The sequence below is a fragment of the Monodelphis domestica genome, chromosome 7, assembly GCF_027887165.1.
Source record: "Monodelphis domestica isolate mMonDom1 chromosome 7, mMonDom1.pri, whole genome shotgun sequence".
In the NCBI taxonomy this organism is placed as follows: domain Eukaryota; kingdom Metazoa; phylum Chordata; class Mammalia; order Didelphimorphia; family Didelphidae; genus Monodelphis; species Monodelphis domestica.
The window spans coordinates 181750050-181762251 of record NC_077233.1 but is presented as its reverse complement, the minus strand read 5'-3'; the positions used below and the strand labels follow the sequence as shown (position 1 = coordinate 181762251).

The window sequence follows — 12202 nt, the reverse complement described above, 5'->3', positions numbered from 1 at the left end:
GGAGGCTTCTCTCTTCTTTGTCAGAGTTGCAGTAATAAGCCTAAAAGTCTACTGAAGGAGTGCTGTGTTTGCTTACACTGAATAAATAAATTCTGTATCTCTCCAGTAGATTGTAAGTTCCCTGAAGGCAGGGACAATTTTTCATATTTCCTTTCTCTCCCCAGAGCTTGGACAAGGTTCTGTTCACACTAAATGCTCAATAAATACTTGAGCAATGGAATTGAATTATATTAGAGAAATGGGAGGTAAGATGAGTAAGGAATAAATCTAAGTCATCTAGAAATAGAGGAAGATATGATGATTAAAGAGGAGGCAATATGTATGAATTATCTTACAGATTACTTGAGATCGTAAAATAAATTAAGACCTCATTGGGGGAGTATAATTTAGTCAGAAATGGATCAGCCTGGCCTTTCCAAGATTTCAATCTTATTGAAGACTCAGAAAGATAACCAGAAAGAAAGATAACTTAGCTCTTTTATTCAATTGTTTATCCTTTGACAAAGGCTGAGAGATACATGAACAAAAAGAAATTATAGGATATTAAACCTTGGAGAAATCTTAGTGATCTTCTAGAATAGATACTTTAACCTGGTCTCCATAGTGAATCTCTGAAATTGGATGGGGAAACAGGTATCTCTATTTTCAATGACCCCTAGCTAAAAATTTAACATTTTTATCAGTTATGAATGTAAATGGAAAACCATTATTTAGAGAGAGATCATAAAGTTTTACCAGATTGCAAAATGGGTTCATGATGCAAAAAAAGTTAAAAAGCTCCAACTGAGAGACCAATTCTGTTAATTCTGTTGTTGTTTGGTCATTTCAGTTATGCCCTACTCTTTGTGACCCCATTTGGAATTTTCTTGGCAAAGATACTACTGAGTGGTTTTCCATTTCCTTCTCCAGTTCATTTTTACAGATGAGGAAACTGAGGCAAACAGGGTTAAGTGAGTTTCCCAGGATCACACAGCTGGTAAGTGTCTGAGGCCAGTTTTGAACCCAGGAAAAAGAATCTTCCTGATTCTAGAGCCACTGCTCTAGACCTACTGCACCATCTAGTTACCAAGGAACAAAGGTCCAAAGGGTTAAAACTACTTGCCTATGTACATTTTCCCATATGAGGAGATGTTAAAATTTTAGGAATGTCTCCTACTCTTTATTTGAAGAGGCAACACTCTATAAAGAAAAGGACACGAGGGTGGGCATCAGAAGACTCAGACTCTCCTCCTAACCATATGACTAAGTTACTATGTAATATTGTTCAAGAGTCATTACTACCATAAGCCTCAGTTTCTCCTTTAGTCAAATGAAGATTTTGGCCTAAATGGACTTTCCAGTTCTATATGAGTGCGCAGTGAAATGGTGATATGATCACACTGCTTTTGTAATAAATATGCCAGAATCAAATCATACACATGCTTATCATTGTCATGTTTAGAGTCTCATCTTGAGAGACAGTACATTTATTATAATACTGCTACCATTATTTAAAACAGTCTGGATGCTTCTTTGGGGAAAACTACTATCAGAGTGGGTTTATTAAGGAACTCAAGAAAGTCCTGTTTTATTTTAGCTGTGTATCATTAATCAGTTAATAATTAATAATAATCAGCTAATAATAATTAATCAGTTAATTCATGATCCTGAACCCTGTTCCTCAGCACATTTACCAAACTTCACTCCAAAAAACTCTGATGTTTTCTAAAACTTAAACCCTCCCTCAGCGAATGAAGATTTGACAACACTTAGGATATTAAAAAATGAGCTATAGGTTACAAAGAATTTGAATTTAAATCCAGAATCTGGAATGTACTTCCCATGTGGCTTTAGGCAAGTCATTTAAATTTTCTTGGCCTTGATTTATCCTTCTGAAAAATGAGAGATAGGAAGGAAGAGAGAAAAGCATTCAGAAGATCTAAATTTTAATCATACTTCTTATGCTTAGGTGGGTGACCTTTCCTCCACCCCAAGGCCTTTATGGCTGCATTTTACTTAGGTGATGAGCAAGTGATATCAATAATCTGAATCCTTAGTCTCCTGAGCCAACTGAGTCTTGAGGAATTATTCAATACTGTTTTAGGAGAGAAATAACCCGTTTGGGGGGAGAGGATAAGATATTGTTTCTATCACAACCTCTGGATTTCTCTTCAGTTCTAGATCCATGATACAATGGTTATCCAACATCTGAGGTCCCATGAAGTTCTAAATCCAGGACCCTATGAGACTCTGGTCCTGTGAACTCTTATGAAATGTCCAGAATAGGACCTTTCCCAAAATCAAACTACAAATATGTTCAGGTCAATAAAAACATCAATTAAATAACCACACAGCCTTCCAAAGGAACTCATTTAAAGGGATCAATATTCATTTGAATGAATAAAGCATTTCTTTAAAGTCTTAGCTTGTAGGCACAGATAATCCATTATCATTTGGTAGGCTCAGAAAAACTGAGGTGAATAGCTCTGTAATATCCCATAAGTACTCCTCTTGTTTCATCTCTGTTATCATCTATAAAGAATGGTGTTATCAAAGAGAGCCCAGTTGGGCAAGTTGAGTCTGGGAGTGCCATCCCTAATCTGATGTATGAGTATTATGATTAACTTGCCTATCTAATAGCATAAGTATAATTTTTTGAACCAGAAATGACTGTTCCCTCTTCCTTAGCCTTGTTGGTTTGGCTTTTTTTTTTTTATTAACATTCACATATTTCTTAGGAAAACTTCTCAATCTTCCTGTTCCTCTGGCTGATAATCAACTGAAGATGGGTTAACAGGGAACTATGTTCTGATTTGCAAAAGTTTATATTAGTGCTGAAGACATCAAATTCAACTGCTAGTTTAATCCAGCACCCATTTTCAGATATTCATTACAAAAGTTTATTTTTTATTCTGCCAGATTCCATTATTCTGGATAGCTCAATAGGCAGGGGGAAAAGGTTTAAGATACTGAATCGATACCTAAAACATGTATTAAATACTTACCACATAATACAAATGCAAACAAATAAAAAAGTCTCTGCCTTAAAGGAGTTTATGTTCTAATAGGGAAAAAACAGTACATAATTGGGACCTGGAAAAACTGGAAAATGAGATTTCGAAAAGGGTAAAGAAAGCTGATAAAGAATGGAATGAATATAGGTAGGGCATTTCTTGAAGGGAATCATCAGTCAGGAGTGTTGTCCTCAGGGCAGAGATATTTCCAAAGAGGGGAGACTGAGAGCAAATATTTGGCTCACATCTTTGTTAAAAAAAAGTGGGAGGAGGCCTTTGGCTGATCCCCTTTCCTCATGTATATGCTATTAATATTTTTTTGAAATATTAAAATTATGGAATTCAAAATTCAGTTTAGGGATAGTCTAAACTTCTAATTTTACAGATGAAAAAATTAAGATGTTAGAAATGTTGTGGCCTGCCTAAAGTCACACACTAAGTTAGTAGTTACAGAGCCCAGACATCAGAAGAATTCACATCTCCAAGCTCCAAATCCAAGGTGCTTTCCATTGAAACGCATGTTTTTGCCTTCTTAAAACATTGTCTTTTACCACATTGATCATAGAGGTATAGTTATAAAGGAATATTTGTCCCGGCCTTCTTTGGTCCTAGATCATTATTATGCCCTTTAGAAGTCCAGTCCCATCTGATTACCAACCACAAATAACCCCTCCTTTCCATTTTTCTGAATTGCTTTCATACCACCCATGATTATGAATAGTCCTGAATGATCCATTTCTTAGTTTGTGCCACATCTTCTAGGACTTTAGGACCAGTTCATCTTGAATTTCCAGAAAAATAAAAAGGGTATAACTATAACCTTTCCAAAGAGAATATCTTTGCAAATATTTCACACATAATGTAGTATTCTCTGCTATCTCTCCTCCTCTTCTATTATTCAATCTTTATTGTTTTTTATTATCAAAGGGTGGAGGGAAAACACTGACAGAGAAAGAACTGGGAAATCAAATGACTTTGACTTTGTTTCCCTTAAATCTTTTAAATGCTTCTCATTTAGTTCCCTCCTCCCCTCTCCCCACATTCTCCTCCATCTAATTATATATTTATTTTGATTTCATTTTCTGAAATAGAAGTCATTCACTGCTATTTTGATTGTTAAAGACATGCATTTAACAAGCCAGCAGACTAGGCTATTTACTAGTTTGAATATGTGAATCTTTTATGTCTTTATTTAGCTGCCTTTTGTAAGTTGGAAAGCAAAGACTCTGGCTTCTATCTTCCCATTAAAAATAGATCCTTTCATGACTAGGGGATTCAGAGCCTGTGAGTCATCATCTCCAGTATCAAAGACTTAGGATGACACTCAATAGGGACCCAGCATCAAGGACCAGAGATGGCAGCCTTGTGGTTCATGTTCTCAATGTGTTCCCTTTTCATTTCAGGAAGCTGGACGCTTTCATCTATGATGCTGCAGTGCTGAATTACAAGGCTGGGAGAGATGAAGGCTGTAAATTGGTGACAATTGGGAGTGGCTATATCTTTGCTACCACTGGGTATGGTATCGCCCTCCAGAAAGGATCCCCATGGAAGAGGCAGATTGACCTGGCCCTTCTTCAGTTTGTTGGTGATGGTATGGACTGGGCTATATTTTCTTTTGTTGTATTATTCTTTGAGTACTTTAGCTGTTTTTAATTGACTTCCTAGTGAGTCTCTGCAGGTTTAAATAGGATGTCTTTTTCCCCCCCAAAGCCTGAGTACAATGGTGTAGCAGAAAGATTCCTAAATTGGAAATGAGAAGATCTTAATCTTAGTCCAGGCTCTGCCACTAACTATCATTTGAATAATTGTTTCCCCTCTCTGAGCTTCAGTTTCCACATTTGTAAAATAAGAGCTACCAATTATATAATCTCTAAGGTCTCTTCCTTCTCAAGAATTCTTGAATAATACTCTAGGATATGTCTCCCCTCTCTCCTCCTTTGGATCATTTTAGAGATTCCTTCCATGGCTTGAAGATCTCCAATATGGCTCTGAGTGTCTCTGAAATGGTTTTTAGTTCAATCTAGCAGCAAAGCCTAAATAAATATCTTATGCCCTGCAGTTGAGCTGCTTGGATAAGTCTTTTCAACATCTCCTTCTACCTCTACATACCAGATATATGCATTAAGTTTTCATGGTAGAAACTAAAAATATTTAATCTACAAATTAGACAATGTACTTAACTAGTGATCTTAAGTTTCTTGCCTTGAAAAGATTCTTCAAAGTGTGTCTAGAAGCACCTAATGTCCTGGTCTATTCATGACTTCCCATCATTCCCCTACATCAAATTCCAAGTCATCCTTCTTGGTTGACTACTGGGCAAGTCCATCTCACTAAAATCCTTAAGCTTTTCTCCCTATGAAAGCTGATAAGAGAGATGTTTGACTTTCCAGAATCTTTGTGGACCAAAATGAATAAGGAAGAATAATTAATCCCATCTTTCAGAAGGTCTCTGCCCAGATGCATCAGAATGAAATCATTCAATTCCTAAAGACTTTAAGTGAAGAAGATTCCATAGGTAACTTCCACACTGAACAAGTAACATCTAATGTCCTCAGAAATATGTCAACTAAAGCCTTACGGTTGTTCAGCAGAAAAATAGCAGTGCATTATGGAAAAGAAGGAAGGTGAGAAGTACAAGGGTTGAGAAAGGTCAAAATTTGGTTCACTATAGTCACAGACATGGAAAGCAAGGGTATTCTATTGCTTTTGTCCAAATAGGTGCTTTCTGCCTGTGCGTCAGAGAATGAGGTTTATAGTTTCCTAGTGGGAGGTGATGTCTTCTTGGCTCCACATGTGGAAATCAGCTGGAGACAGGCACACAGGAAAGGAAATGATGTTGGTACAGGGGGCGTCTTAAGATAATCTTCTCAGAAAGCTGTGTCCAATTCTGAATGTCTCCCTAGGAGTAAATACATGAATTAACGCAGCTGCATAAATATTTCACTTATCTTATGCGGCTTCTGCAGGATTAATTATGCTCTAAAATTAGACCTGCTAAGGAGCAAAATGCCGAGCAGTAGCTAATTATTATTCATCTTCTAGAATGGAATGTTTAGCTCTTGTTATAGAGTAGCTTCATCGGACGATTATGAGTCTAATGAGTGTCAAAAGCAAAAAAAAAAAGATTCCTAATGAGTTGTGTAAATATAACCTTTTGAGTGGAGCATTTATCTAATGGGAAAACCTCTTACATGAAGCCTGCCAGGCATCTAATATGTGGTATAGGTTGTCATGTCTTGGTGAGCATTACTAAGAACATTCCTTACGTCAAGATGCCACTTTCCTTTTCCTTCCATCAACACTTATAGCTCTGTCATATTTTAGATAGTGGGAAATATCATTGCATTCTTGTAAAGCTCTTACAAATCAAGAGAAGCCACCAAGTATTTATTGAGCCTTCTATGTGTTCCTCATCAAGACTTATAGAGTACTATGTGTTGGGCATTGTGCTTGGTGTAAGAGAAAGAATTATATAAGATGAGGCTTCCAGAATAGATGAGAAGTCAGAATCGACACACACAGTAAAAATAAAAATAGCAATATAGTTCTTGCTATTGTGGAATGAGAAGTATGAGAAGTATTCCTGACCTTTGAGAAGCTTGAAGTCTTGGTGAGGAGACCAGTTTTTTATATATACATATTTCAAAAATTCTGCTGAATAGATAGTAAACATAGCTAAAGTTACAGAAAAGAGAGATCAGTGTGACCTTGGTTTGCCAAAGAAGTTGATACAAAGGAGATGAGCCTGAAACTTAGGCTTAAACAAGGGATGACAGGCTCAAGAGGGGATACTTGCTTTGGATTGCAATAGTTATGACCTCTAAAGTTTCTTTCAACATGAAAAGTATATAATTTAGCCCTACTTTGGACCCCGGGTTTGTGGGAATGGCAAAGAGAAAGGAGGAAGGGTTTTCATTGTGAATTAAACACAAGTATGAATACGGCTGGTATAGAGAAAAGGAAAAGACCTGTTTGCCTAAAGTAAAGCATCCAAATTGGAATACAGTGAAAGATAAGTTTAATTAGGGTTAGACAATGCCTAGTGATAAAATGAAGGATAAAAAAAAATAAGCAGACCATAGTTTCATAGACTAGTTGTCAGAGCAGTCAGAGGTAGCCTCTTACACTGCTGACCTACCTGCATTCTCCTTTCTTGCTCCTTACCCTATTCATGTTCAGAGAACTCTTTGGTTTTTAGACTTAAAAGCAGTATTTTAGTGGTATGAGGTATAATGGATCACTCCCATCTCCCTTGACCTACTTCACCATACAGGACCCTCAACTTTGTTCTTTAAAAAAAAGTCCAAGCTTTTGCTGATTGAAAGGGACTAGATGATTTATATTGGTCTTATTAAAGAACTGGAGCCCCACTGTTTTTTCTAATACTTCCTCTATACATGTTGGCCCATGAAAATTATGACCAGAGTGCTCATAGGGATGAGGTGGTGGGAATTAATGGTGGCCTGGGCCTGCTATTCCCTGCATGGGTCAAGATTTGAATTTTGAATTTTATTTGTTGGCCATCCATTTCAAAGAAGAATGTCCAATAATTTCTGGGGGATGATGGAACTCATGGTGTCCAAAAGGAAATGTTACTGTGATTTCTGATTCTTTCTCTGTATGTCTAATCAGGTATCACATAAATTGTTCTGGGTCACTGGAAGATTTTCTAATATCTTTGGTATTGACATTTTCCTTCATCCCAATTTTGTTTCCTAATACAAATATATAATTCCATCTTCCCAGGATACTATTGTTTTCACTCAGTTTTGTGGGATTTGTGACAAAGTCATTTTCTCATAAGAGAAGTAGTCATGTAATTCCATTTCTGTGTTCAGTATCACCCATGGAAATCTGAAATTCTGTTCAAAAGGGAATTAACTATTGGAAAAAGCAAAATAACCAGTGTGAGGAGATTTGAAAGGACTCCCTTTGCTAGAATACTATTTTCATCCTCTTGAAAGTCCTAACTAACCTAATAGTCAGAAAGAAAGAGAGAAAGAAAGAGAGAGAGAGAGAAAGAAAAAGGAAGGATGGAAGAGAAAGAAAGAAAGAAAGAAAGAAAGAAAGAAAGAAAGAAAGAAAGAAAGAAAGAAAGAAAGAAAGAAAGAAAGAAAGAAAGAAAGAAAGAAAGAAAGAAAGAAAGAAAGAAAGAAAGAAAGAAAGAAAGAAAGAAAGAAAGAAAGAAAGAAAGAAAGAAAGAAAGAATAGGGAAGAAATGGTGGGAAGTGGGGAGGACTAGAAATAAACTTTGCTGACTTCACATCTTTGTCAAAGGCCCTGGTCCTGGCCATGGCCTCACAATAAAGCATTTCCCCTTAGGCTGATTCCTATTCATGCAAAATCCAAATATTTCTGCTTCATTGAATCTTCCAAACAAAGTCCTCTGGGAAGCTAACTAGCATGCTTTAAAAAAAAAAAAAACCCTCTGCTATTTTTTTTTCCTTTTCCAAATAAAGTTTTTCCTTTGTCTTTTTTATCTCCAGGGATCAACTCTGTCTCCTGTGAGTAAACCTTACCTGTGTTTTGTCACCTGGTATATTCTTTCTTATGATTTTAAGATCATAAATCTAGAGTTTAAAGAGACCTTAGGATCTCTCATCCCCCTTTTATTTTGCTGAGCCTTAGAGTGCTTAAATGACTTGTCCAGGGTCACACACAGGTGGTACGTGGCAGTCAGGATTTGAACCTAGGTTCTCTAATGCCAAATCCAATACCCTTTCCACTATATACCACTGTCTCCCATATGTTCATGTGATAGATATTCTACTTTAATTTGAATCTATTTTCTCTTATGAGTATGATGGTAGGCATTCTTATAGATCCATTGACTTTTAGAAACAGAATTCATCTTAGAGACTATCTAAGTCCAACTCCTCTTGTTGTATAGGTAGAAAATCAGAGTTCACACAGATGGGACTTCCTCGAGACCACAAAGTTCATTAGTGGCAGAGCTAGAACTAAAACCCGTATTTCTTATCTCTTCCTTCCATTTCATTTCTACTTGATATATGAAAGACAGGCTAGGGAAAAGGCTACTTATTGTTCTCCATCATTCATCCACCTCCCCATCCTGTTATCACTTTTAACTTTTTCTATATGTCATGGACCCCGTTAGTAGTCCAGTGGAGCCCATAGATTCCTTCTCAAAACTATACTTTTAAATGTATAAAATAAAATGTATGGGGCTACAAAGCAAACTAATTATATTTGAAATTTAATTATCAAAATGTTGTTGAAAACAAATTCACAGATCCAGGTAAAGGATGCCTAAAGAGGGTTCTTTGTTATCAGTGTTTTCTCTAAAAAGGGATGATGGGAAGCATGGCCAGGGAGGTGGATCCATGGCTGAAGCTGCAGGTGATCTTACCACTGCTACATGTGAACCGAGATAAATCTTTCTGTTCTGGCAACATAGGCTGTCCACGTTTAAGAGGAAGAAGAAAAGAAACTGACACGCAAGTTCCGTTCCCCTTAGAGCCAGCCCCCTTTTTGTATGCGTACTCTGTATTTCCCTGTGAGCTTGTTGAGCATTTCCCAAGTCAGGGTTGTTTTCCTCGGCCGTGCTGGGAGTGGTGGGCACAGTGCTGTTGTTTCCATGTATCGTACCCTCTTTAAGCAGTGACTGGGAAAGGATGTGACCAGGGAGTGAGTGTGTGGGTGGCAGCCTAAATGGAGAAGAGCAAGTGAGAACATGAGGTTGAAATTCGTGCTTCACACTGCTGGGTTTTGACCCAGGGGTCAGGCAGTTGGTTTGTAGATAAAGAGTGTTCGGCTGTGCTCATCATTCTAGAGACTCAATAAGCAGTCATGTGTTTCTACAAAGACAAGCTGTCAGAGAGAGGAGTGCAGGGTGAGAGGCTCTAGGATGTAGGATTCATGTGTGAGTGTGTTTTTGTATGTGTGAGTAAAACAGAGAGACAGAGAGAGAGAAGGAGAAAGACAGACAGACAGGAAGAGAGGAAGAGAAGGGGGAAGGGGAAAGAGAGACAGACAGGGACAGAGACAGACAGACGGAGAGAGAGAGAGGGAGAGAGAGAGAGAGAGAGAGAGAGAGAGAGAGAGAGAGAGAGAGAGAGAGAGAGAGAGAGAGAGAGAGAGAGAGATCATTGAATCCCTCTTCAAGTCACAGATCAGAGGCATTTCCTGATCTTCTCCCCCACCCTATACCCCTTCATCCCTAATTATTAAAAATATTTCCCTCTTGAAATGTCATTCTATTCACATTCTTTTGTACTGGATGTGTCAGGTTTCCTGCCAAACCCCAAGAAAAACGGTAAGATACTCAAGGACAGGGCCTGGTTTTCATTCTGTCTTTGAATCGTGTGCCTAGCACCTTGTCCTATATTAAGTAGCAATTAGTACATCTTGCTATATTGGGTTAGATTGTGGAGTATTCCGTTCAGGAAGAATGCTTCACCTATGCGATGAAAACACGAAGTTGGTACTTGAAACAAAAAGCAAGCAAACAAAAAGCTACTTGCATCCATTGAAAAAGTAGACATTAACCAAGTTTCCAAATGAAATTGATAAAGTTTAAGGACAAATGAGTTCCCCTCAGCTGGTGCTCAGGCAGCTATTGCTGAGAGCGAACCACTCACTTAGAAGCTGACTCACTGAGGAGCTGCTATTTTGTGGGTTCTCTAATCTTTGGTTCCTGCCGACATCCCCTGTGAAGGGCTCTTCGTGACACCGGGCCTCACTCATGTCCTTAAATGACTCAAGATCACCCTGCTGTACTTGGCTGTCTGGGCCCATTTCAGGTGATAAACAATATAATGAGGGTGTGGAACAAGGGGGAGCTGGAAATACAACATTTTGACAATGCCCTCTCAGATCATAAAACAAGAATACTTTGGAGGGATAAGAGTTAGAATGAAATGTCAATGAGTCACATAACTGTCAAAATTTGTAGAAAGCTATGACTAGAGCCCCTAGAAACTTTGCTTTGGACCCTTACCCACTCCTAAAAAACAGGCCACTCTCTCTCTGAGTTCCAGAGCTCTCTTCTCCTTTTCTGTTGTTCAGTCATTTCCAAATCTTTGTGACCCCATTTTGGTGTTATCTTGGCATTCCTCTCATTCGCCTGTCTTCTGTAGTTCATTTTACAGATGAAAAAAACTGAAGCAAACAAGCTTAAGTGACTTGCCCAGGGCCACATACCTAATAAGTATCTGGGACTAAATTGGAACTCATAATTTCTCTTTCTGATTCCAAGCCCAGTATTCTATCCACTAGATCACCTAGCTGCTTCACTATCCTCTCCTTTACCTGGCCTTCAACAACATTTCATGACCTGAATCCAACCTATTTCTCTAAGGCTTATTTTCATTCACATACTTTACGATCCAATTAATCTGTCCTGCTTGCTGTTCCTCACCCAAGACCTTTCATTTCCTCTCTCGTAGCTTTTGCATTGTGAACTCTCTCTTCACCTCTATCTCTAAGAATTTCTAGTTTTCTTCAATGTTTTCTTCAAATACCACCTCCTACTTAAATTCTTTCCTAATCCAACCAGCTACTATTATCACCTCTCTCCCCTCAAAATTACTTCATTTTAATTTTAATAATGTCGACTTCTACAGCTATATCTTATTTCCTTGGGTAGATTTAAGAATGTTTCTTGAGGTGAGAGACTTTTATGTTTTTGCCTTCATAGTCCTAGTACCTTTTCTGGATGCTTAATAAATACTTGTTGACAAATGGATTCATTGATGACAAGGAGATTAATTTATCCCAGAGGGATCTTGAACATTGTGGGTTTGAGGGGTGGAAGAAGTAACCTGCTCTGCTTACAATTTTTCTTGAGAAAAGAGGAGATAGCTATGCCTAGAGTCCTTAGAAACTTTATCTAGTACTCTGACATCATGGAAATTAAATTACAGTATTGCAGATTTGGAGCTGGAAAGGACTTTAGTTCTATGGCCTCATGTTATAGATGAAAAAACTAAAGCCCAAAGTGTTTAATGATGTATCCAAGATCATGGAGGCAGGATTTGAACCCATATTCTGACTTCAAAGCCAATTATTCCCCTTAGTCTACCAGGGTACTTCAAATATTCTTTGAAGTTTGCCCAATCTTGTATTATTGAATATACCTCAAGATCCAGAGCAGAAATGAAAAAGGACAAAGAAGAAAAAAATCAGCATAAACTAATTAAAAGATGTTAAATATGTGTTTGAGACCTTGGAGAAATAGCCTATTCAAG

At 37.7% G+C, this 12202-nt stretch overlaps 1 protein-coding gene across 1 annotated transcript in view; it reads left to right on the top strand.

Annotated features, from left to right (window-relative positions):
• The window catches only part of GRIN2A (glutamate ionotropic receptor NMDA type subunit 2A), a 522909-nt gene that overhangs the window by 471522 nt on the left and 39185 nt on the right, over positions 1-12202 (top strand). The window contains exon 12 of the mRNA XM_007498665.3: positions 4397-4584. Within this exon, the coding sequence (XP_007498727.2) occupies positions 4397-4584 (188 nt within the window). The remainder of the gene's footprint in view (positions 1-4396; positions 4585-12202) is intronic.